This window comes from Osmerus mordax, chromosome 13 (assembly GCF_038355195.1).
Source record: "Osmerus mordax isolate fOsmMor3 chromosome 13, fOsmMor3.pri, whole genome shotgun sequence".
Classification (NCBI taxonomy): Eukaryota; Metazoa; Chordata; class Actinopteri; order Osmeriformes; family Osmeridae; genus Osmerus; species Osmerus mordax.
In genome coordinates this window covers 16,507,662-16,534,886 of record NC_090062.1, presented here as the reverse complement: position 1 = coordinate 16,534,886, position 27,225 = coordinate 16,507,662, and the positions used below count along the sequence as shown (strand labels likewise).

Below are 27,225 nucleotides of genomic sequence, written 5' to 3'. Positions count from 1 at the left end.
GATGATTGCCTCCGTCTCCTGAGAGAGGGAGGGAGGGTGAGAGAGAGAGAGAGAGATAAAGAGAGAGAGACATGGACACACTCAACATCTCCGCCTCTCTCAAGTAGCTACGGGGCTCATCTTGAGTTCCGCCATTAAGGGACAAAACGGAAAGACAGGTGTCTCTCTCGTTCAGAATCAGGTTTCTGTAAACCGAGTAAAGAATTTGCTCTGGTGGGTTGGTGCAGTAGAAAAAAATAAAAGATAAAACAAGTACGGTAACATAAAATAGAAAACTGTACAATAAAACACAAAGTGAGTGGATGACAGACTCTCTCCCAGAGAGAAACCGCAGCTCAACAGGATATTGTTTACCGATACTGAGGAAGACGATAAGATGGAAGGATGAGAGCGTAGATTGCCGATTCAGAGGTTCTCCTCCGACATCAGCGGGGTTTGGATTTTGACGTTTATCTTGCTTGTTATCTTAGTCTAGTTCAGCATCTACAGCTCTGCTGCTTGATGTGGGGTTTCCACCTGTGCATCGTCAGGACTGCTGCATGTGGCAAGTTGTGGTTTGGGGGAAAGGCCTCGAATGAAAATAATTGTATATGACCACCATGAACGATACACAAACAATATATTTCATGATGCACATGTTTGAAGTACAGAAGTTCCTTTTTTCCAGTTTTAAGTGTCTCTCCAAATGAATCCTAAATGCAGGTCCATCATATAAAACAATATAGAAAGAATGACAACATATCATGTGGTAATATTACCACCAGAGAGATGACTTCCTTACGCGTGTCAAAAGGCACAAAATGGCGGACGTCGCAAAGACGGCTCTTGCTCGGTGAAGAGTCACAGCAGAGAGCTTCCTCCCCTCAGCCTCGTGTGGCTTGTCTCTCACAGCAGAGAGCTTCCTCCCCTCAGCCTCGTGTGGCTTGTCTCTCACAGCAGAGAGCTGCCTAGCTGGTTTGCACGTCAACAATTAACCTTTCAGCCAGCTTCTGATGAGCAGGAACAAATGTTTACCTGCGGGACTGGGTACCACATGCCTGCCAGCCTGCATGGGTGTTGGGTCTTCGCACTGACAGATGGTGTGACGGGGGAGGAACGGAGAGAGGGAGGAGAGGGAGAACATGAAGAGAAAGGAGGGATGAGGGGCCACTGAGGAAGAGAGAGAGAGGTAGAGAGAGAGAGGTGTAGAGAGAGAGAAAGAGGGGGACACGAGAGGAGGAAGGTAGAGAGAAACGAGACATGGGATGAAGGGAGAGAAAGAGAAAATTGGAAAGGGAGGAGAGGGAACAGGGAGAGAGGACCTGGGGGGGGGGGGAGTGACAAGTGAAAAAGGAGAGGGAGAGAGGTGAAGAGAGAGGGTGAGAAAAAGAAAAATGGAGGATGGCCAGGGGGGAAAAAAATGGAGTGTGACATTTCTTGGAAAAAAGCCGCCAGAGAGATGTCAGAATTCCCTTTCTTCATCTTGGGTGACACTTCTTGGGTGACACTTCCAGCAATTAAGCTGTAGATCAACACTCCAGAGTTCATTTCTTTTGGTGGAGTGAAGAATAGAATGAAAACGAATAAAAACAGGGCCTGCCCACGCCAAAATCTCGATGAATTCATTTGAAATTCCCAGGATATTGATAACAAGGGAACTCCTGCTGAATGTGTCCTTCAACTCTTAATGAGTAACCACCGCTAGAAGTGAGGAGGCGTGTCATCGCTGCGTGAGGGATTTGACGATGTCCTCGTTATAAAAGGGAAACGTGTTGTGGGGAGGGTGAGGCTGGCTGGCTGGCTGACACAGTGAAACATGTTGTGGGGAGGGTGAGGCTGGCTGGCTGGCTGACACAGTGAAACATGTTGTGGGGAGGGTGAGGCTGGCTGGCTGACACAGTGAAACATGTTGTGGGGAGGGTGAGGCTGGCTGGCTGACTGACACAGTGAAACATGTTGTGGGGAGGGTGAGGCTGGCTGGCTGGCTGACACAGTGAAACATGTTGTGGGGAGGGTGAGGCTGGCTGGCTGACTGACACAGTGAAACATGTTGTGGGGAGGGTGAGGCTGGCTGCCTGACACAGTGAAACATGTTGTGGGGAGGGTGAGGCTGGCTGGCTGGCTGACACAGTGAAACATGTTGTGGGGAGGGTGAGGCTGGCTGGCTGGCTGACACAGTGAAACATGTTGTGGGGAGGGTGAGGCTGGCTGGCTGACTGACACAGTGAAACATGTTGTGGGGAGGGTGAGGCTGGCTGGCTGGCTGACACAGTGAAACATGTTGTGGGGAGGGTGAGGCTGGCTGGCTGGCTGACACAGTGAAACATGTTGTGGGGAGGGTGAGGCTGGCTGGCTGACTGACACAGTGAAACATGTTGTGGGGAGGGTGAGGCTGGCTGGCTGACTGACACAGTGAAACATGTTGTGGGGAGGGTGAGGCTGGCTGCCTGACACAGTGAAACATGTTGTGGGGAGGGTGAGGCTGGCTGGCTGACACAGTGAAACATGTTGTGGGGAGGGTGAGGCTGGCTGACTGACACAGTGAAACATGTTGTGGGGAGGGTGAGGCTGGCTGGCTGACTGACACAGTGAAACATGTTGTGGGGAGGGTGAGGCTGGCTGGCTGACACAGTGAAACATGTTGTGGGGAGGGTGAGGCTGGCTGGCTGCCTGACACAGTGAAACATGTTGTGGGGAGGGTGAGGCTGGCTGCCTGACACAGTGAAACATGTTGTGGGGAGGGTGAGGCTGGCTGGCTGACACAGTGAAACATGTTGTGGGAAGGGTGAGGCTGGCTGGCTGGCTGACACAGTGAAACATGTTGTGGGGAGGGTGAGGCTGGCTGGCTGACTGACACAGTGAAACATGTTGTGGGGAGGGTGAGGCTGGCTGGCTGACTGACACAGTGAAACATGTTGTGGGGAGGGTGAGGCTGGCTGGCTGGCTGACACAGTGAAACATGTTGTGGGGAGGGTGAGGCTGGATGGCTGACTGACACAGTGAAACATGTTGTGGGGAGGGTGAGGCTGGCTGGCTGCCTGACACAGTGAAACATGTTGTGGGGAGGGTGAGGCTGGCTGCCTGACACAGTGAAACATGTTGTGGGGAGGGTGAGGCTGGCTGGCTGACTGACACAGTGAAACATGTTGTGGGGAGGGTGAGGCTGGCTGGCTGACACAGTGAAACATGTTGTGGGGAGGGTGAGGCTGGCTGACTGACACAGTGAAACATGTTGTGGGGAGGGTGAGGCTGGCTGACTGACACAGTGAAACATGTTGTGGGGAGGGTGAGGCTGGCTGGCTGACTGACACAGTGAAACATGTTGTGGGGAGGGTGAGGCTGGCTGGCTGACACAGTGAAACATGTTGTGGGGAGGGTGAGGCTGGCTGGCTGACTGACACAGTGAAACATGTTGTGGGGAGGGTGAGGCTGGCTGGCTGACACAGTGAAACATGTTGTGGGGAGGGTGAGGCTGGCTGGCTGACTGACACAGTGAAACATGTTGTGGGGAGGGTGAGGCTGGCTGGCTGACACAGTGAAACATGTTGTGGGGAGGGTGAGGCTGGCTGAGAAACAGACAGGATCAGAGGAGGAGGGCGCGGCGCGTGCACTTTTGTTCCTTGCTACAATAGGCAGTCATAACCCAAGTGCTCTGTTTGTGGTTTACTACTGCATTCTGCTCACACACACACTCTCACACACACAACCCAGACAAATCAGAATCATCATAATGAGACAACAGCTCAGTCTGTGAGGACTGTGTGAATCCAATTATTTCAGGCAGCGCAATAGATTAAAATAGACAAGCAAACACCACTTACAACACAGAGAGCCGCTGAAACATATGAATATAGCTTGATACAGCACAAAGGCCTGTTTACAACCCGGCATCGAACAGGGAACAGCTAAAATATATGGGTGGCAGCAGTATTTGCATAAGGTGGGATTCAACAACATGCCCCATGGTTAAGTAAACTGTGATATAACGGGAGGCTGATTGCAAAGCTGTCCGTAGGTAAGAGAAATTGCTGTTTGTCGGCAAATTGGTCTTCTTACTCTGAACAGACATTTGATAATACTGCCAACTGTTTTAAAGAAATGAACCTTCTCAACAGAGAGAATTTCGTTTTTGTTATATATATATATTTTGGGGCATTTTCCCATTCTTTATTGGACAGTTTGTCAGTGAAGTGTGGAAGACATGCAGAAAAAGGCTAAGGCCGGATTCGAACCGAGGCTGCTGGGGTAAGAACTCAGCCTACATGGTACGGCCACTTATGCGGTGACATACCGGGGCGTCCCAGTATGTTGTTTTTTAAAAATGTTTTTAGGAATGGTCGATGACAACAAAAATAGTCTTCATTCACTTTTAATCACTCCTCCAACAAGTGGACTCCACCTCCCTGCTGGTTGTCGGACGAGGTCAGAGAGAGAAAGGGAGAGAGGGAGGTTTGGACACGGATGTCAGGGTCGACATGTAAGAGGCAGGTGTGGTGGAGGAATTGGACAAAAAGGCGATTGCATCGGGTCTCGAGAGAACGGTCTGAGTTGAAAACCATCCTTGCCAGAGGAAAAGACGTAAAAAGGTTTTCCTCCCGTTCTCTCTCTCTCTGTCTCTTTTCTCTCTGGAGAAGACGCCCCCCCCTCCTGGAGACAGGGATCGTTTGAACGGCGTCGAGTTCCCTCAGGGACACGTCTGGGAGGAGGACGAGAAGCAACCTTGAAGACAAAATATATTTAAAAAAATACGAGGCGAGACTCAAACCCTTTCCGGACTCCTGTTCCAGTTCCTTCTAAACGGATTAGAGAGCCTGCTAGTCACAAGTACAGGGGCTGACTCTGCTGTTGTTAAGACTAGCTGGGCTGAGGTGTCGTGGTCTAGATTAATACAATTTGGTTCTGCACAGGGCACACGGCCCCAAAATAACAGGCTGCAGCGCTTGCAGCTGAAAACCACACCAGCCAGACACATGATCATGACAGACATACACACAGAGCCTTAGGAAGACAGCAAGGGGACCATGGAGCAACTGTTAGCTTAGCACAAGCGCTTCAGTTCTCCCCTGACTCAGGACAATCATCAGTGGTTCATGCACAGTAAATTTAAGCAATTGTTTGGACTCATGTGACCTCGTTCTGATGTGTTCTGGGATGTTCCATAATTATTTCTTTCTTTCTTTTTCTTTTTTTTTCTGTAACAGTCCAAACTTGAAATATTTATCAGGCTTTGCATCAGGCAGGCTTTACTGTAACCGCGGAGATGGCATCTAGCTCTGCACACCAGTCACAATCTATTTTTAATGGTCATGAATGAATGAACAAATGGTTTTTCCATATTTAGAATATGTTTATGGTGGAAACAACTCACCTAACCCTACTCAGAGCTCTAAAATAACTTGCCGTTTCAACTAAAATGATTTATTCAAAACAATGGGAGAAAGTTTGAAACATGACTGTCGGTTGGTGAGGGAAATATTCCAGTACTGCATGCGGACGAGCAAGCTTGGGTTAACAGTGAAATACTGACTTCATCCCTGCATTTTCCTGAGAAGTAGGAGTGTGTGTGTATGTTTGTGTAGGACTGTATTGTGTGTGTGTGAGAGAATGTGTAGGTGTGAATGAGAGTGTATGTGTGTGTGCATGTATGGTATGCGTCTGTGCATACGTGTATGTGTCTGTGTGAATGCATGCGTGTGTGTGTATATGTGTGTCTCTGTGTGTATATATACATGTGTGTGTGTGTGCCTTTTAATTAGTGCATGTGTGTGTGTGTGTGTGTGTGAAAGAGAGTGTATGTATAGGTGTGTGTGTGGGGGAGGATGCTTGCTGAGGACTTGATGAGGCCCACAGCTGGAGCCAAACTCCACAGAGGAAAACAGAGACACGCAATCAGGCCCTCAACTCTTCCCAGCCCTCGCCTCCTCCCAGCCCTCGCCTCCTCCCAGCCCTCGCCTCCTCCCAGCCCTCGCCTCCTCCCAGCCCTCGCCTCCTCCCAGCCCTCGCCTCCTCCCAGCCCTCGCCTCCTCCCAGCCCTCGTCTCCTCCCAGCCCTCGTCTCCTCCCAGCCCTCGCCTCCTCCCAGCCCTCGCCTCCTCCCAGCCCTCGCCTCCTCCCAGCCCTCGCCTCCTCCCAGCCCTCGTCTCCTCCCAGCCCTCGCCTCCTCCCAGCCCTCGCCTCCTCCCAGCCCTCGTCTCCTCCCAGCCCTCGCCTCCTCCCAGCCCTCGTCTCCTCCCAGGCCTCGTCTCCTCCCAGCCCTCGCCTCCTCCCAGCCCTCGCCTCCTCCCAGCGACAACGAGAGATAAGAGATGTGGGGAAGGGAATTATTTGATGACATAGCATGCATATGATGAGGTGTCATAATGTTTTGCCACCGTACAGAATCCCCACTGTGGCACAGAGCAAACTAGTACTTAAGTATAGAGGAGCAGATATACATTCAAGATTTGACATCTGTTCCTACAAGGTTGCTGCACAAGGTCTTGCATGCAGAATTAATTGATGTATGCAACCATATTAAATGTGCAGAGTCCACAGAGTCCACAGAGTGCAATGTGTCCAGATATCCCAGCCTTGCAGGAAACGAGAGGGTCCAGTCGGATCAAGCTCATTTCACATTCATCCAGCATTCAATAAGGCTAGCCCACCATTTGACCTTATTAACTATGCATGATCATTTAATGCCGTTCCTCGTGGGGCAAATTGATCTTTGGGTTTCTTTCATGTCTCAGCTATGTGAAGCAGTCCCCTAACGTGTTTCTGTCAATCTGGGCGGCCCCCTGCTGTGACCCTGGGTGGGTGACACTTTGACATCCTGGAGAAGGTGCTCGATGGGAAGGCAGGGGGCCAGGGTCATTAGCAGCACTAGTTGAGTGTTAACGTGTCCGTATGATCATCTGTGCTCTTGGGAACCTCGTATCGGGCCTCATTGTGCAAGCTGGATCCAACCGGATCGATCCAGCATGAACTGGCTACTCCCAAATAACGAACAGCCAGAGGACAGCACCCGTGTCCTGAGAGTCCAGCCAGAGGACAGCACCCGTGTCCTGAGAGTCCAGCCAGAGGACAGCACCCGTGTCCTGAGAGTCCAGCCAGAGGACAGCACCCGTGTCCTGAGAGTCCAGCCAGAGGACAGCACCCGTGTCCTGAGAGTCCAGCCAGAGGACAGCACCCGTGTCCTGAGAGTCCAGCCAGAGGACAGCACCCGTGTCCTGAGAGTCCAGCCAGAGGACAGCAAACGTGGGGAAAAGAGTAGCATGCCGTCTCCACTCTTCAGGCAGACGGCTCCTCCTAACAGGATGACAGCCCCTGGAGAAGTTCTCATCCTCAAACGGCCCTCTGAGTGCCTCCTGTTTACCGGTGGTTGGCTTCTCCCCTCCTCCCTTTGTCCCCTCACTCTCTGGCTGCCTCTCGCTCTACCTCGCTCGCTCATTCTCTCCCGAACTACCTCTCAGTCTATCTCTCTACTTCTCTCATTCCTCTCCCTCTCCCCGTCTCTCAACCTCTCTCTCTCTCTTCCTCACTAACTGTCCCTACCTCTTACCTGGGGAAGGACACTGAGAGGTAGAGAGGAGGGGGGGGGGGGGTGGCAATAAGATAGTTTCCATGCATTTGAATTCCTGTCATGGAACCAGCCCCCCCCCCCCCCCCCCCCCCCCCCCCCGCAAGCTCACCCACTTGTGGGTCGGCGCCAAATGAGACAGGAGGCGAGGTGCCATTAATTTCGTGCTTCTGAGGGGTGGGGGCGCGGAGGAGGGGAGGGGGGCGTAGAGGGGGGGGGGGGGGGGGCGTAGAGGGGGGATAAGAGGCCGACGTGCCAATTTGCTGCAGGTCGTTCTCGCTCTCAGCCTCCACAGGTGAGAACCTGTTAGAGGAGATAACTTGACACAGTTTCTACTAATTGTGCCACGTAGCTCAGACCTCTCTTCTCTCTGCACTGAGCCTCACACACACACACACACACACACACACACTGCACCCATGCACACACACACACACACTGCACCCATGCACACACACTGCACCCATGCACACACACACACTGCACCCATGCACACACACAAGACCTGCAACCGTTGTAATGTTTACGTTTTTCGACAGAATGATACCACAGGCCAGGAATGTGCTTCCGTCAAAAGCTGAGCAAAACTGCCTGAACATTGCTAAATGAAAGAGTTTTGTCACATTTGGTTAAAGGGAACTTCTAGCAGCAAGACTGAAGGAAGGGACAGCCTATTTCCTCTGAATAGCCCTGCAGAGGGCCAGCCCTGGGGAGGAGACTGAAGGTGGATCACAGTGACACACTGTGCAGTCACAGTTAAACACTACACGATGCAGCGGCACTAGAACCGGCCGTGCGTTAGCTAGAACCGGCCGTGCGTTAGCTAGAACCGTCCGTGCCTTAGCTAGAACCGTCCGTGCCTTAGCTAGAACCATCCGTGCCTTAGCTAGAACCGGCCGTTTCAGCGGGGAACAACTCAACAGGAGCTTCACATTAAGACATGTCTGAACCCAATCATCTCGCCTGCCTAGCAGTGAGAAAATGTGTAAGAGCGCCTGTAAGGCTAACGCAGGGGCCTGGGTTAGAATCTGACTGAGGCTGTTTCCTGCATGCCTGCCCCCCCCCCTCTGGGAACGTGGGTGAGTATCCACACTCTGTGAACGAAGGGGCGGACTTCAAGTGTTAATACACCTCATAACACAACTTATCTAACTGGCCCAGTGTGACACTGGAGCTGTTCTTCATAATAAAGCATTTACATCCATATGGATTACTACATCTCTATTGAGCCTGTAGATATGGCCGGCTGTTTAACTGTGGCACAATCATTTCCACGCAGGAATTAAACCATCATAGATGGGCACTGAGGATCTCTTTTCTAATGCTTTTTCCCCTCCGATTTAGCTTTATTCCAGACAGGCATCCTCTGATCGCCATCCCTTTATAGCCCCATGGAGACAGAATCTCCCTGTTCTCCTACAGAGAACCACGGCCTGTCTTCACTGGGGAACACTGTTCTCCTACAGAGAACCACTGCTTGTCTTCACTGGGGAACACTGTTCTACTACAGAGAACCACGGCCTGTCTTCACTTGGGAACACTGTTCTCCTACAGAGAACCACTGCCTGTCTTCACTGGGGAACACTGTTCTCCTACAGAGAACCACTGCTTGTTTTCACTGGGGAACACTGTTCTCCTACAGAGAACCACTGCCTGTCTTCACTGGGGAACACTGTTCTCCTACAGAGACACCACTGCCTGTCTTCACTGGGGAACACTGTTCTCCTACAGAGACACCACGGCCTGTCTTCACTAGGGAACACTGGATGAATTGCAGCCTGGGTGGGGAAAAGAAACAAACACAAGACGTTCACATGGAGTTCAAACCCCATCATCTTGCTGCACCGCCTGTCTACAAGGATTGCTTTCCATACGTTTCAATTAACCAATGAAGATTAATGATGGCAATAGACCTGTGGTGGATCCCGATGGATCCCATTACTGCTGATGGGAAAAGCCGTGTTGATGAAGCTCTACAAGAGGCATAACACAGAAGGGCTCATGCATACAGATCTCATTATTCCACCTGGCAGATTAGAAAGACAAAGCCATCTATTCTCCAGCGAGAATCCTCGCACAAAGCAGATCGATTTCTGCAATTCACAGAAAGGGGAGTGGGAAACCGTAAAACAGGCGCCACGAGTACAGCGATGCGTCAACGCATCTGCGGAGCGAGATTGCTCGAGTTTTAGGCTTAATTATCGCAAGGGGCACTCAATTTAACCGCAATCTCTTAAACGACACATCAATTACATGCTGGGGATGAGAAACGATACCAGAGGCTGCTCTGGAAGGACGGGCCCTCCATCCTCCATGTGCACAGATCAATAACGACTGCTCCAGTTCTTACTGTGGGCAGAGTTGCATCTCGTCTCACCGCTCGCTACAAATGTCAGGACTTAAATCATTCATCGCAGGCAGAGGCAAGCTGCTGCAACAGGCAGGATGAGGGCCGCACTGACCTTTAGAGGCTGCTGGGTATGCAGGGATCTGGGGGTGGGGGTGTAGCAGAGATGTGGTGGGCTGGCGGTGTGGTGTAGAGGAGATATGGTGGTGGTGGGGGGGGGGTTGCAGAGATGGGGGGTGTAGCAGAGATATGGGGGGAATTGTAGCAGATATAGTGGTGCAGGTGGGGATGTGGCAGAGATTAATATGTGGAAAGTGGGGAGAGAGAGGAAGATAGAGAGATAGAGGTGTAGCCAAAATGCATATATAGGGTGGGCGGGGAGGGGGGGGTGAGAATGAAGAGAAAGAGAGGATGCAGCAGGGAGGAGAGAGGATGCAGCAGTGTCGTCTATAGGGGAGGGGGGAGAGAGAAAGAGGGAGACAGCAAGACAGGGAGAGAGAGAGAAAGGGAGACGGCAGGGCCGGGAGAGAGGGAGACGGCAGGGGAGGGAGAGAGGGAGACGGCAGGGCAGGGAGAGACGGAAAGGGAGACGGCAGGGCAGGGAGAGAGGGAAAGGGAGACGGCAAGGCAGGGAGAGAGGGAAAGGGAGACGGCAGGGGAGGGAGAGAGGGAGTGTGAGAGAAAGCGAGAGAGAAGGAGCAAAATGCAGTACAGAGATATGCAGCAGAAGCTAATTTAGGGCAGTGACAGAGAGACGGACAGAGAGCAGACAGAGAGAGAGAAAGAGGGGGGGGGGAGAGAGAGCAGACAGAGAGAGAGAGGGGGAGAGTAGAGAGGGGGAGGGAGAGAGAGCAGACAGAAAGAAGGAGAGCAGACAGAGAGAGAGAGAGCAGAGAGAGATAGACGGGTAAGCTAAAAACAACCCCAGAAAGCCAGCACGCTTGTCACATGGTTGGAGAAAGTCCGCGAGCGAGACGCGCAGGTCAAAAGGTGATTCCTTCACGTCTGGCTAAAGCACGGAGGCATTCAGGCCGTGTCTGAGAAGTCAGCCGGAGGAACGGATGGAGCAAGGAGAGCGGATCTATCACGCTGCCTCGTGGCTTCCCGCATCCATCAGACAATGGCAATAAACACATTTGTTTTGTTTTTGTCTTCTCGTCAAAAAACAGCAAGTCATAAGATGGCGCACGGCCACAGTCCATCACTGAACCTTTACTGAGAATTGAAACCTCGTGTGTGGCTGGCTGGTTGGTTTAGGTGCCGTTCTATGGGCGTACGTGCCGTTCTATGGGCGTGCGTGAAACCCTGTGACACCGCTTGTGAAAAAGGGCAGTACAGATACATTTGATTTGATTTGTCTGCTGCTGCTCCAACATCCTTTTAATCAAAATGACAAAGGCCCTGTGGTTCTGATGGAAGGTGAAACAGTGCTGGGAATGATGGCGCTAGCGAGACAAGTGGAACGTAGGCACTCTGGGACCGCAATGTTCCCTATGTTCTCTCTGTTCCTGGGCTGGCTGTCTGGCTGTGTGGGTGGTGACAGGGTTCAAAGACAACCAGTCTTCACCCAGCAGTATGGTATAGAAAAGGTACAAAAAGTACAAAGCATTATTTACTTTAAATTGAAATGCTACGTGTTTCCAGAAGGTAATAGGTTTAAATAATTACTCAGCAGTAAGTAATTCAGAGCAAGAAAACCTAACCTAGCAACCCATATCCAGTCAACAATATCAAATTCTGGATGGGTTGCCAGGCTACAAGAAAAGCCTCATTGTGAGCAGATCATGGATTATCAAACCTATGGGTTCGACGGGTTAGAACACCCAAGGAAACGCGTTAATTAACCCAGCGTCTCTTCTTCTTTCTCCCCAGAGCATGAAGTGAAGATGAGCGTCGCCCCGCCCGACCCGGAGGACAAGCCGGGGCCCCCCAGCCCCACGGAGGAGCTGGAGTGTAAGATCTGCTACCAGCGTTACAACGCCCACAACCGCAAGCCCAAGATCCTGGACTGCCTGCACCGCGTCTGCGCCCGCTGCCTCAACAAGATCCTGGACATGGGCGACGGCTCGGGCTGCATCTCCTGCCCCTTCTGCCGCCACGAGACCGAGGTCAGCGAGTACGAGGTGTCGGGCCTCCCAGACGACTCCAACATCATGTCCCGCCTGGCCGCCACCCGCGACAAGTCCTGGAGCTCCGCCGACAGCAGCAAGGAGGTGGTGCTCACGCCCAAGAGCCTGTCTTCCTCCAGCCCCTCCCACGACTCCTCCAACTGCCTGGTCATCACCATCATGGAGGTGCAGAGGGATTCGCAGCGTTCGCCCAGCCGCAACGACAGCTCCGACTACTACGCCGAGCAGAGCCTGGACTCTGTGTCGGTGGCGTCCAACGGCCCCGCCGACCAGGACGCGCTGTCCAAGCTGTGTAACCACGTCCCCCGGATCCTGGTGTGGCTGCTGGGGTTCTTCTACTTCGGCTCGCTACCGCTAGGTATCTACCTGCTAGTGATCCAGAGGGTCACGCTGGGCATTGTGTGCGTCAGCCTGGTGCCGTCCAGCCTGACTGTGTGTCTCGTTTACGGCTTCTGCCAGTGCCTGTGTCAGGGCATGTGTGACTGCTCTTCCAGGGCCTGACTGACTTTCCGGCTGATTGGCTGGTGTCATGGGTTTCTGGCGATGGTCCCTTGGATGATTGGTCACCGGAAGAACAGCTGGATGTTTTGAAAGGTGGACCCCCGAGAGGACTCTGTGCGAGGGGAAACCCGCGCTGTAGGGGTTGGAGATTACCCACGATGCTCTGTGTGTTCCTGTCTCCCGGTTCCGGGGATGACAACAGCTTAGTGTCAGTTCTCACTGCTAAGGATGTGTCCTTAGACCAAGACTTAGGACAACCGAGCACTCTCAAAGAGAAGCCCAAGCCTGGCTACGATGCACCCAATTGGTAGTCGATGTTTCTGTGTTTCTCTGTGTGTGTGTGAGGATGAACAGTCCCTCTGTGCCAAGCCGTTATCCCCCAGGTCAAGTGACGTGATGTGTTCCACCAAAAGTACCCCTCTTTCTGTAATGCCTCTATTTACTATCCGCTTTCTCCGTCCTCCTCTATAAAATAGCTCTCTCTGCCCTCCCTCCCTCCATTTATCTCATTTTCTCTCTCCATCTATGCGTGTCCTTTGCTAATGTTTCACAGATGATGTTCACAGCTCTGTTGACCCCCGGAATAAGTGTAGGTGCACCAGACTGCCCCGCCCAATAAGGGACAAGGGATTGCACAGGGGACTAATCAATCAAATAAATGGGGAATTATTTTCGTGTTTCCTTGTTTAAATCATTCCCTCTTCTTTCCTGCCAACACACAAGGGTCTATGAACGTCAAGCAGCCAAGAAATGGTGAACCTTAACCAAACTGAAAGTGAGAGAAATAGTGTGTTGAAACAGTGAAAATACATGATGCCCCCCCACCCCACACACACCCCCCCACACAGGAATATGGTAAGTAAGTAAAGGGGGTGAGGGTTATGATTTGTATGCATTACGGTTCCTTGGATGAAAAGGGCAAAATCAAGAAATACAATCCTGAGAAAAACATTGAGATCCAGTCTAGAATACGTATCCAGCTCCTTGGTTTATGAAACACAAATCCATTTCACAAGGCTCTGCTCTCACCCAGGGTTAATATTAGTGTTCAATGCATGTCTTGTCTGACTATCCTGGAGAATTCAGGGCTGTGTGTCCCACTGGATCCAAGGCACACAGAGACCAAAACGAAGAGATGACAGTTTAAATGAGATTCTGTAATACATCAAAAGGCTTTTATATTTTTTTCTCGCTCATCCGTGAGATCTGACTGTCAGCTCGAGTTATAGGACATTTGAAACACTAGAACGAGACCCGATCTATCATCTTCCTGGTTGACGTTGCAGAGTGCTCGTTTTAGGAGAGAAATACGCAAACAACAAAACCAATCACAACGTCTGAAGTTAGTAATGGGTTCATTTCCCAAATATCCCCATTGTGGCAGGTAAAGGTATATATTTTGTGTTTCCTCAGAACTAAAAGGGTTGACACAGCAGGTGTCTGTGCAGACTACACCAAAGGTATTGGGGATAAAAAAAATAACAAGCTTTTTGTACCATCTTTACAGTTCAGTGAATACTGTGACAGTTGTGAAACGTGGGAAAGGATATGGTCTACCAGCCACACCTGTCGGTTTACCTGCTGTGTGGGCGGTGCTTACGGCTCAACCACTGTGACCGAGGAACACAGAGGAACACAGAGGAACACCGAGGAACGTGATGGCGTGGTGTCTGGGACTTCCATCACATCTTGAGCTCTTAGTTCCAGTAACAACCACCCATCACTGGGGTGAGTCTCTGGGGGGATTCGAACCTGTGACCTATTGATTTGCAGTCCAGAGCCCTATACCCAGAGCATAGTCTAGAGTCTAGACTATGCTCTCCACTGTCTAGACTCTAGACAGTGGAAGTAGGGTTTCACAACAAATCTCATCCTTAGATGAGATGCCATGAAACTCTTTGATAGACGGGTTTCCATTGATAACAAGAAATTACAAAGAATAGAAATAAAAAATACAAATAAAAAGCCACAACTGACTTCAAAAGGGAGAAAATATGTCAGTGAGGAAATGTTTTTCCATCGCAGGGTCACGAAGCTTCCCCTTCCCCCCCCGACAAACAGATTTTGAAAGCTGTGCAAGCCAATTAAATCCCCTTTATGCTGCAGCAAAGTAGGCAATTATAAAAATCTATTTCCAAACTATATTTATATACGTACCATACGATATCAAATATTCAACATCTTTTTCAGGCATTTTAAGTAAATGTGAGTCATGAATTTTTATAACACATGAATAATTTAGTCACAACCTTCCTCCCCTTTCTGACTCCCCTCTCATTTCTTCTCCCTCTTCTCTAGTTCTCTTCCCCTCCCTCCTTCTCACTGTTAAGTCTGGCTTTTTCCTCCCAATCCGCTTGTACAGATGGGTTTGGTGTTAAAATATATATATTATAAAACCCGGCGCAGACAAGAGCGTATCGTGAGAGCGAGAGGATGAGTTGGATCTCCCCCCACACACACTAACCCCAGCAGACAGTTCCAGCTGGATCTCTCTCAGTGAATCAGTTTCCCGTCTTCCTGAACCCCGCTTGCCAGCGACCCTACACACCACGGCGCCTGAAATCTTAATCAGGGTTACTGCTTGTTTCCGGTTGGCACGTGGTTTGACATCAATGGCGGTGAGATGCTGACCCGCACGCGCCACCGCGGTGCTGGTTGTGATAGGCTGGTTGTGACAGGCTGGTTGTGACAGGCTGGTTGTGACAGGCTGGTTGTGACAGGCTGGTTGTAATAGGCTGGTTGTGACAGGCTGGTTGTGACAGGCTGGTTGTGACAGGCTGGTTGTGACAGGATGGTTGTGACAGGATGGTTGTGATAGGATGGTTGTGATAGAATGGTTGTGACAGGATGGTTGTGACAGGATGGTTGTGACAGGATGGTTGTGACAGGATGGTTGTGACAGGATGGTTGTGACAGAATGGTTGTGACAGAATGGTTGTGACAGAATGGTTGTGATAGAATGGTTGTGATAGAATGGTTGTGATAGAATGGTTGTGATAGGATGGTTGTGATAGGATGGTTGTGATAGGATGGTTGTGATAGGATGGTTGTGATAGGATGGTTGTGATAGGATGGTTGTGATAGGATGGTTGTGATAGGATGGTTGTGATAGGATGGTTGTGATAGAATGGTTGTGATAGAATGGTTGTGATAGAATGGTTGTGATAGAATGGTTGTGATAGAATGGTTGTGATAGAATGGTTGTGATAGGATGGTTGTGATAGAATGGTTGTGATAGAATGGTTGTGATAGAATGGTTGTGATAGAATGGTTGTGATAGAATGGTTGTGATAGAATGGTTGTGATAGAATGGTTGTGATAGGATGGTTGTGATAGAATGGTTGTGATAGAATGGTTGTGATAGAATGGTTGTGATAGAATGGTTGTGATAGGATGGTTGTGATAGGATGGTTGTGATAGAATGGTTGTGATAGAATGGTTGTGATAGAATGGTTGTGATAGAATGGTTGTGATAGAATGGTTGTGATAGAATGGTTGTGATAGGATGGTCCACACCCTGGCCACTTGGCCAGCTACTGGGGGAAGCCTGTTTCACATGTTGATCATACAGCAGTACTGCGAACATCTCCACCTTGCCGGCCAAGCCAAGGCTCCAGTGTTGAGTACTGTGTTTAAAGAACAAACAGTTGTGCGGGTAAATAGTAGTAGCTTGCGCAAATGGGATTTTCGTGAAAAGAGATCTATAGATCTACAGAGAAGGTATTGAATCGGTGATAAATAGCAGTGAAACAGCACTGAAAGTGGGGTCAACTGTATCTGAAAATCCCTTCAAGATCGAGAAAACACAGCTTAAATTGATTTTTTAGAACAAATAGTTGAGGGTTAGGGGAGGTTGAAAATGCGATATACTGTGTAAGATCCTCACACTCTCCTACCAACAGCACACATTTCCTATTGTCAACCTATGCACACAACCACTTTCTGCTTTTCTTGAAAGGTCATGAAATAAATCTTATCCAATCTCTCACGTCTCTTAAATGCCCTGAGACACACGGACATGCTTTGCACTGTGTTCAAACACAAACAAAAGAATGTATTCTACACAACACAATACTGGGGGAGGAGGGCCTTGTACGCGTGTCGTGCAACTGATGTCGGCAATTATCCTGCTGCAACAGAGTTCTCAGTGAGCGTGAAATTTCAACTCTGTCTTGCTTCTCAAACAAAAAAACCAGGGCGTAGAAATCACACACACAGATACAATTTTATTTCCAAACAATAGAGGGAACCAGAGGTAAATGTACTATTTTACATAATAATAGCCTATATTCCCCCAACCATTGCATAGCTTAAGTAGGAACAAACCAGTGAATCGTATTCCAGCTCTGTTGTTGTGCCTAGTTGTCTCTGGAAACTCAGTGGAACGGGGAGAGAGTTAACGCAGACTGAGGTCAGATCAGGAACAAACCTGACAGTCATTTACTTGTATTGTCTGTAATGAGGAAGCAGCAGGCATTACTTCCTGTTGCCTGATGAACCCCTCTCCCCCTCCCCCCCCCCCCCCCTCTCTCTCTCTCCTTTTTCTCTCTCTCCTTCCCCTCCCTCCCCTTCCCCTCCCAGTGGCCTGTTGCTATAGAGACACTCTAATAGAATTGTCAGAACACAGTGAACTTTCCAGTTCTGGTTTGAGTACAGAAGCAAAGGCTTGACTCATACCTGGGATGCTGGTAGAGAGGATCAGTCCATGGGGGCAGAGCCCAGCAGCTGACAGGAGGAGGAGGGGAAGCAGCCAGGGTACAGTACACAGTTAATCACCTGCAGTATCCGGCCCCGGAGCCGTGACCATGACTGCAGATGGAGAGGGTGGAGGATTTTGCGTCTGCAGGTCGGCAGCAGGGTCTGGTCCACACACACACACACACACACACACACACACACACAAACACACACCAGGGTCTGGTCCACACACACACACACACACACACACACAAACACACACCAGGGTCTGGTCCACACACACACAAACACACACCAGGGTCTGGTCCACACACACACACACACACACACACGGGTCTGGTCCACACACACACACACACACACACACACACACACACACAAACACACACCAGGGTCTGGTCCACACACACCCACACACCAGGGTCTGGTCCACACACACACACACACACAAACCAGGGTCTGGTCCACACACACACACACACACACAGCAGGATCTGGTCCACACACACACACCCACACACCAGGGTCTGGTCCACACACACACACACACACCCACACACACAAACACACACCAGGGTCTGGTCACCACACACACACACACACACACACACTCACACACACAAGGGTCTGGTCCACACACACACACACACACACACACACACACACACACACACACACACACACACACACACACACAAACACACACCAGGGTCTGGTCCACACACACACACACACACAAGGGTCTGGTCCACACACACACACACACACACAAACACACACCAGGGTCTGGTCCACACACACCCACACACCAGGGTCTGGTCCACACACACACACACACAAACCAGGGTCTGGTCCACACACACACACACACACCCACACAGCAGGATCTGGTCCACACACACACACACACACACACACACACACCCACACACAGCAGGGTCTGGTCCACACCCACACACACATACACACCCACACACACCAGGGTCTGGTCCACGGTCTGAGTGATGATCAGCTCCTTCAGCCACCATGAGCATCTGCAGCAGCACCTGGCCTTGTCTTCTCGGTTCGTCTTCGCTGAGATCTGAGAGCACACACACACACAGGCACACGCACACACACAGACACACAGTGACACACACAGGCGCACACACACACAGTGGGGTCCCTCAGCAGCAATGTTGCCTCCCAGCCCTTTATTTACCCCGCTGTGAGAGCCACATCTGCTTTGTCTAATTAGCCACCAGGAGACTGACAGCAGGAGGGATGAGAGGAGGAGGAGGGGAGGAGAGGGATGAGAGGAGGAGAGGAGGAGGGATGAGAGGAGGAGCGGATGAGAGGAGGAGGAGAGGGATGAGAGGAGGAGGAGGGATGAGAGGAGGAGGGGATGAGAGGAGGAGGGGAGGAGAGGAGGAGGGGAGGAGAGGGATGAGAGGAGGAGGGGATGAGAGGAGGAGGGGATGAGAGGAGGAGAGGGATGAGAGGAGGAGGGGATAAGGAGGAGGGGAGGACAGGGATGAGAGGAGGAGCAGGGGAGGAGAGGGATGAGAGGAGGAGGGGAGGAGAGGGATGAGAGGAGGAGGAGGGGAGGAGAGGAGGAGGAGGGGAGGAGCAGGGGAGGAGAGGGATGAGAGGAGGAGGAGGGGAGGAGCAGGGGAGGAGAGGGATGAGAGGAGGAGGGGATGAGAGGAGGAGGAGAGGGATGAGAGGAGGAGGGGATGAGAGGAGCAGGGGAAGAGAGGGATGAGAGGAGGAGGAGGGGAGGACAGGGATGAGAGGAGGAGCAGGGGAGGAGAGGGATGAGAGAAGGAGGAGGGGAGGAGAGGGGTGAGAGGAGGAGGAGGGGAGGAGAGGAGGAGGAGGGGAGGAGCAGGGGAGGAGAGGGATGAGAGGAGGAGTAGGGGAGGAGAGGGATGAGAGGAGGAGCAGGGGAGGAGAGGGATGAGAGGAGGAGGGGAGGGAGAAGAGGAAAAGAGAAAGGTTAGTGAAACGAGGAATAAGGAAGGATGACGGGAAGGAAAGGGAGGAGAAGAAAGAAGGAAGGGTAGGGAGGGAGAGAGGAAGAGAGGAGTGAAGAAGAGGAGAGATGAGTGTGGAGACATCTCCCCAGTACCACTGCTGCACCGCACAGCCCGGAGAATATCAATGAGAGAAAGCAGAGAGCAGACTGATTGAGTTACTGCACTCCCCTAAAATAAACAGAAATCTCATCAAAACTGAGATATATAAGAGAGGTAGGGGAGTGAGAGACAGGGGTGGTGAGAGAGAGAGAGAGAGAGAGAGAGAGAGCAAGACTGAATGAAAGAGAGATAGAGGGAGAGAGACAGAGGGAGACTGAATGAAAGAGAGACTGGGGAGGAGAGAGAGGGAGACAGAGGGGGAGGAGTGGGAGAGAGTGCAGATATCACACCAGAGAGAAGAAACTCCCACAATCATCTCAGCGATCTCAGAAACACCAAATCCACCGTGAAGCCTCACACCAGACATGCTGTGGACACAGCACCCCACATCACTCCATCAGCCTCACACCAGACATGCTGTGGACACAGCGCCCCACATCACTCCATCAGCCTCACACCAGACATGCTGTGGACACAGCGCCCCACATCACTCCATCAGCCTCACACCAGACATGCTGTGGACACAGCGCCCCACATCACTCCATCAGCCTCACACCAGACATGCTGTGGACACAGCGCCCCACATCACTCCATCAGCCTCACACCAGACATGCTGTGGACACAGCGCCCCACATCACTCCATCAGCCTCACACCAGACATGCTGTGGACACAGCGCCCCACATCACTCCACCAGCCTCACACCAGACATGCTGAGGACACAGCGCCCCACATCACTCCATCAGCCTCACACCAGACATGCTGAGGACACAGCGCCCCACATCACTCCACCAGCCTCACACCAGACATGCTGAGGACACAGCGCCCCACATCACTCCATCAGCCTCACACCAGACATGCTGTGGGCTGGACTCAGGCCGTGTGCTGTACTACACAGGAGAGGCTGGGGATATTTCCTTCTCCTTTGCTGTGTGACCCTGGCTCGCCCTGAGGCAAGGCTGCAGGGGGGAGAGAAGATCTCACTGTGACCTTTCTGATGAGGCCTTCATGTGCAGGAGGACAGACACACACACACACAACCACACATGCACACAACCACACACACGCAGGCAAACACATTCATGAACTCTTGTCATGAACTGTTGTAAAGGGAGTCAGGTGCCTGAGCGGTTATGGAATTTGGGCTAGTAATCTGAAGGTTGCCGGTTCGATTCCCAGCGATGACAAATGAAGTTGTGTCCTTGGGCAAGGCACTTCACCCTACTTGCCTCAGGGAGAATGTCCCTGTACTTACTGTAAGTCGCTCTGGATAAGAGCGTCTGCTAAATGACTAAATGTAAATGTAAAGGACGATTGGATTAGTTGTGCGTGTGCATCCCCATATTCAAATCAAAAACGCCTGCCGTCACAGCATCAGCACTCAAAGAAGAACCTGGGGCCTCATCTATAAAGGATTGCGCAGCTTTCATACCAGAAGATGGCGTACGGCCAAAACTCGAACAGTACCGACATACAGAAATATTCACATAAAACCGGTCGTATGCCAGGTCCTGCGCACCTTTCCTTTACAAATCACAATCAACGTGAGATGGACCGCACGTGAACGAGCCACTAACCCCGCCTTGCCTCCTCCCATAAATTAATATGCAGATAGGCTATAAATGCGCTCCTGAGGTCATTTCTTGGTCTGAATTACTGTATTTCTTCGAATAAACGCCGCCCTCGAATAAACGCCGCACCAAAAATGAACGTTAAACGCTGCTGTGTTTATTCGAAGAAATACAGTGTCTGTGAGATCGACGTTCTGACAACAGAGGTGGAGGCGAGAAAATGTGTCCTGTTTGGCGGCCTGTCATCAGGTATTAGCGACAAAAGAAAGTCGGCGGAGTGGAAAACTGTCACTATTTGCACCTTTTCTTGTTTTCAACCTGTAGCACTTTGAGATTTAGCTAAATATCAAGTGCATTACAAATAAAATCATTATTATTATTATAGGGCCATAAATGCTGTGGGTTCAGAGAACCGGACCATGGCGAAGAAGAAAGAAGAAATGGTCCGATGTAAAACTTTAAATGAATAAACGAGTAGTTTATTCATTTAGGGTTAGCGTGACATGCATTTCCTGAGTGATTTTGTCGTTCGTTTGACACCCTCAAGTTTCACAGAAGTTATTAAGTGGTGGTGGATTAAACAGAAGGCTATATAGCATTTCCCATTTTGGCATTTTGATGTGATCATCCACATTAATGATCAAACTTTTATTTTTATGTTTTTTGAATAGTCAGTGTCATAAACGTAGTTGTGGAAACTTTATTTTGTAATGTTGGTGAGTTTCGGAACTTTTCAGTTAGAATTCGCCACGTTACAGAGCCAGACAAGACTTTGCGGACGGTCTGCACATTCTCACGTCTGCTCAAAACTTTCCGTGACGGCCCGCACATTCTCACGTCAAGTAAATCTTTATACATCACAAAGTGTGCGTGAAAACCAGCGTACGTAAGCTTTTTGTGCGTACGCAACGTTTATACATGAGGCCCCTGGTGTTTTGCTGCTCCACTTCCTGTGTCGTCACCGAGGCTACGCCAAAAACAGCGGAGGGGGCGGGACACGTGATCGCTCGCCCCTGCGTGTGCGGCGGTGCACTGAGTCACCAGGATCTCCCTCCTGTATCCCAATTTCCTCGTTAAACAGAAAGGTATCAAGAGCTCGTTCCCCCGGAGCCTCTCTCCAGTTCCAAGGAAATCATCGCAACGTACCCAGAATCCCCCAGTGAAAAGCTGGGCTTAATAGTAATCCTGTTTGTGTCTGTGCGTACGTGTGTGTGTGTGTGTCTGCGTGGAGGTATTATTGTGTGTGTCTGTTTGCTTGTCTGTCTGTATGTGTGTGTGTGTGTGTGTGTGTGTGCGTACACAGGGGCCCCCTCACAGGGTTTGTTGGAGCTTCTAGCCCTGAACAGAACGTGTCTGTCTGCAGAGGAGATTAATTGTGTCACTCAGAGAGAGAGAGAAAGATAGGTAGAGAGAGAGAGAGAGAGAGAGACAGAGGGAAAGAGAGAAACCTATGAAAACATATTGTGGAGCCGGGATCTTTAGAAATAGAGGCCATTAAGCACAGGTAGCAAAGCTTGTTCAAACTTTAAAAGCCTGTAAAAGTAATTCGTAGGCTTTGCATCGGTAAATACACATCCAACTTTACTGAGTTTAATCGTGTCAATTATTAGCGTGCATGCAGAGTATTTTAAAAACAATAAATAGATCAACAAATCGGCTTTCGTCTGCTAATGGCACACCCCAAATCTGAAGGGATGGGGTAAAACTAAAGTCGTCGTAGCCTTTTAACGTGACAAAGCTGCACACGCCCACACAGCAGCCCAGTTCTGGCTCCAGAGAGGCTGGGAGATGAGGCAGAACACAAACATACGGTCCTCTACAACCCACGTGAGCAGGCAGCCGTGACAGCTCCTTCAGATAGCACATTTCCCTAATCTTAGTTTATCTTGAAAAACGATCCAGGAACCAAAGTGTGTGTGTGTGTGTGTGTGTTCCGGGTCAGACCAGAACACAGAGAGGAACCTATGGCATTTCAGAAATGAGCTTACCTCCTCACCCACCCAGCAGCACATCCTGCTGATACACTCTGCTGTCTGCAGGGGAGAGGAGTAACTGGCAAGGCCGGAATCACCCAAGTGGCAACGTGGGGGGGCGCGGGTCAGGGGGGGATAACATTCCCCTGGGGGAGCGTGGGTTGGGGGGGTAAATGAGGGGGGGGGGAGCTTTTGCATGTTTCACACAATCTACAGCTCACCTAACTGAACATGCAAGTCAGTCTGCCAGAGGAGTCACGCACTAAGCCTGACCGCAACGACATCCAGGTTATCCCGCTACGCAAAACGACTTCCAGCACAGCCCTCTGGGACAGCGTCTAGCACAGGCCTCTGGGACAGCGTCCAGCACAGCCCTCTATGACAGCGTCCAGCACAGCCCTCTGGGACAGCGTCCAGCACGGGGAGGAGGGAGGAGACTCCAGACAGGAGGAGGGAGGAGACTCCAGACGGGAGGAAGGAGGAGACTCCAGACGGGAGGAAGGAGGAGACTCTATACAGGAGGAGGAAGGAGACTCCAGACAGGAGGAGGGAGGAGACTCTAGACAGGAGGAGGAAGGAGACTCCAGACAGGAGGAGGGAGGAGACTCCAGACAGGAGGAGGGAGGAGACTCCAGACAGGAGGAGGGAGGAGACTCTAGACGGGAGGAGACTCCAGACGGGAGGAAGGAGGAGACTCCAGACAGGAGGAAGGAGGAGACTCTAGACAGGAGGAGGAAGGAGACTCCAGACAGGAGGAAGGAGGAGACTCCAGACAGGAGGAAGGAGGAGACTCTAGACAGGAGGAGGAAGGAGACTCCAGACAGGAGGAGACTCCAGACAGGAGGAGGGAGGAGACTCCAGACAGGAGGAGGGAGGAGACTCCAGACAGGAGGAGGGAGGAGACTCCAGACGGGAGGAGGGAGGAGATTCTAGACGGGAGCCAGCCTGCGCAGGGACGAGGCTTAATTATGCGCATCGTCAGAATCTGAAAAGGGAGGAAGAGGAAAGGAACATCTCTGTGTGTGTTTAAGTGGCAGAACATCCAGAGAGACAGGAGAGAGCTTGAGAGAGACAGACAGAGAGAAGGTGTGAGAGAGCGTGAAAGAGGGAGGAAGTGGGAGTAAGAGGTGCTGTTTCATGTGGTCTACCCTCCCCTCCTAGCTCTGGTGATGGAAACACTTCCATCCCACGGCTGTCTGAGGGGCCGGAGCCAGAGGCTTCAGTCCCTCTTCAGCAATCAGCAGGTAGGCTCGACAGGCACGGCACGACAGGGACGGCACGACAGGGACGTCTCGACAGGGACGGCACGACAGGCACGGCACGACAGGGACGGCACGACGGTGTGAGGAGGGAATGTCCACAGCAGCATTAGTATGTTAGCACCTCAGAGACAGGGAGGGAGGAGGTTGTTAGGATCTCCATGGTGCATTGAGGGGACAGCCCCCACACACACACACACACACACACACACACACACACACACACACACACACACACACACACACACACACACACACACACACACACACACACGGGCACATGCTCTCTCATTACAAGCACACACAAAACACCAGCCACCCCCTCCCCCCTCCCTCCATAACAGCTCGTACTGCAGGCGTTGTTAACGCCCTCCACCTATTAACTGTTTAGCAGGATTGGGAACACCCAGTGAAGCCCTTAAAGACGTCCCCTCAGAACACGATTAAAGCGGTGAGAGTCTAGATGCTGACATCATCACCCCCATGGCCAACATAACGCTTACTGAACAGATGAAACCCCCCCCCATCCTCCCGTCTCCTGCTCAGCGGCCCAGGGGAGGGAGGGGGGATTATCGGTGGGCGAGTCTCTCTCTCTCCACCTCTCCCTCTCTCTCTCCACCTCTCTCTCTCTCCACCTCTCCCTCTCTCTCTCCACCCCTCTCTCTCTACCTCTCCCTCTCCACCTCTCTCTGTCCACCTCTCTCTCCACCTCTCCCTCTCTCTCTCCACCTCTCTCTCTCTCTCCACCTCTCTCTCTCTCTCTCTCTCTCTCCACCTCTCTCTCTCTCTCTCTCTCCACCTCTCTCTCTCCACCTCTCTCTCTCTCTCCACCTCTCTCTCTCTCTCCACCTCTCTCTCTCTCTCCACCTCTCTCTCTCTCTCTCTCCACCTCTCTCTCTCTCTCTCTCCACCTCTCTCTCTCTCTCTCTCCACCTCTCTCTCTCTCTCTCTCCACCTCTCTCTCTCTCTCTCCACCTCTCTCTCTCTCTCCACCTCTCCACCTCTCTCTCTCCACCTCTCTCTCTCCACCTCTCTCTCTCCCTCCACCTCTCTCTCTCTCTCTCCACCTCTCTCTCTCTCTCCACCTCTCTCTCTCTCTCTCCACCTCTCTCAGAGCTGTAACTGCCGTTTCCAGCACTGCCGTGGCGGAGGAAAGCGGTTTAAGGTAACACTCGAGAAACTTTCCATTTTAATGAGATCCTCGTCGTGGGAACAGTTTTTCTGTTCCAGCGGGGAAATATTGTAGATTGTATATTGCAGAGCTGGAGAGAAGATAGCGGCTCGGAATTGGTTCATCTCGTGTATGTGTCTGTTGTGTGCGTGTGTGTCGACACGCATGTTTGTGTGAGTGTGTACAAGTGTGAGTCTGTGTGACTGAGTGCGTGTGTGCATGTATGTTTAGTACATGGCCATAGAAATCACATTAAAATCCATTGTGACTAAGCATCTCCTTAAGGCTTGCATATGAACGCTAGAGGAAGACACACACACACACACAAGCCAACACTGCAGCAACAACCAATACTTTCATCGCCCATGTAAATGTAATGAAACCCATTACGCTTTGTCCCATGGCAACGTTACTTCACCTCCAGATACTTCTATGCAGGTCCAGGCCTCGGCCTACGGCAGGAAGCCCTGCTCCCAGCAGGAAGCCCTGCTCCCAGCCCCCAGACGGCTGGCAGGGAAGGCCGCCTCACAGATGCCCCTTGGCGAAACAGGAGGCCTGGGGACTTGAGGTTAGGATGATCTCAGTTCCTCAGTCACTATCAGGTCTGTATGGGACAGTTTGGGGAACACTTTATACCTCCCCTGGCTGCATCCCCTCAGAGATGTTACCCCCCCCCCCCTCCCTCCCTCCCCATGGCTGTTCCCTCCCTTACGGCTGTTACCCGTCCTGCTGTTCCTTCCCCCCAGCTGTTACACCAACTCCCCTGGCTGCTACAGCCCTGTATTTAAGCCCCCCACCCTCCCCCCAGGGCCAAATCAGTCAGAATGAGTGTGAACCAGCCCATCATACCAGAAGCTGTTTTCATTTTCCTCAAACGGTGGCATTTAAGAGTCTGTGGTGGCCGGAGAGAGGGGGCGACGAGGTCGAGGCAGGGAGGGGGCGACGAGGTCGAGGCAGGGAGGGGGCGACGAGGTCGAGGCAGGGAGGGGGCGACGAGGTCGAGGCAGGGAGGGGGCGACGAGGTCGAGGCAGGGAGCGGGCGACAGGGCTCGTAATCAGAGCCTGATTGTCTGAGTGCCGCCGAGATGATCTTCCCTTCTCGACGTCACAATCTATTATTATCCGTTAGACGCTATCATCATCCATCTGACGCACGCTCGCTCGCACGCACTCGGTAACCCGCTGGGTTACGTTCAAATCCACGGAGAGCGAGCCGACGGCAAGGTGTGTATACTTCCCTAAGAAAGAATTATAAATAAATACACGTACGAAAGAAAGAAAAAAAGATGCGTTCGACCAGTAATGAGGTCACTGCGTCAGTTCGATGTGAGTGAGAGAGAGAGAGAGACAGAGACAGAGAGAGACAGAGACAGAGAGAGACCGGTCAGTCCACCACAGCCTGGCTGACCTAGGATCTGGTCTGCAGTACTTTGTGGAGAAGAAGCAGCTAGCGGTTGGCATTTGATACGCAGTGACATTGGCTTCTGAAAGGAGGGCAATGCGGGTGGCAGTTGGCAGGAGGTGGCGAGCAGAGCAAGGCCCCAGAGTGCCGTCCTGCAGCCCGGAAGCTTCCGAGGACCACAGCGTTGGCACAGAGGCAGGCACACACACACACACATTGCGGGATGAAATACACACTTCTGTTGGAGAGGATGGGATAAATAGAAAGGGGGTGAAGAGTGAATGTGTGTGTGTGTGTGTGTGTGAGATACAGGCAGGGCTCGAAATGAACGGCTTCCCGTCGTCGATGATAAAGATGTCTGGGACAGTTCAACACCGACTTTGGGACGACAGATGGACGACAGACCATAACAATATAAATTCATAAAACAGCTCTAGCTTAAAAATTCTGTAATATCCTTTGTAATCACAAATATTTGTTCAAACTTTCAAAACTTCCGTTAAAATGCATAAATGTAAAACTG

General features: G+C 51.3%; 2 protein-coding genes across 2 annotated transcripts in view; one reads left to right on the top strand and one right to left on the bottom strand.

Moving 5' to 3' along the window:
• The window catches only part of zgc:165481 (uncharacterized protein LOC100073327 homolog), a 20,849-nt gene extending 7,766 nt beyond the window's left edge, over positions 1-13,083 (top strand). The window contains exon 2 of the mRNA XM_067248937.1: positions 11,756-13,083. Coding sequence (XP_067105038.1) covers positions 11,756-12,513 — 758 coding nt within the window. The 3' untranslated portion in view covers positions 12,514-13,083. The remainder of the gene's footprint in view (positions 1-11,755) is intronic.
• cep89 (centrosomal protein 89) overlaps positions 1-27,225 on the bottom strand; it is an 84,989-nt gene that overhangs the window by 27,726 nt on the left and 30,038 nt on the right. The gene's annotated exons all lie outside the window — the stretch shown is intronic.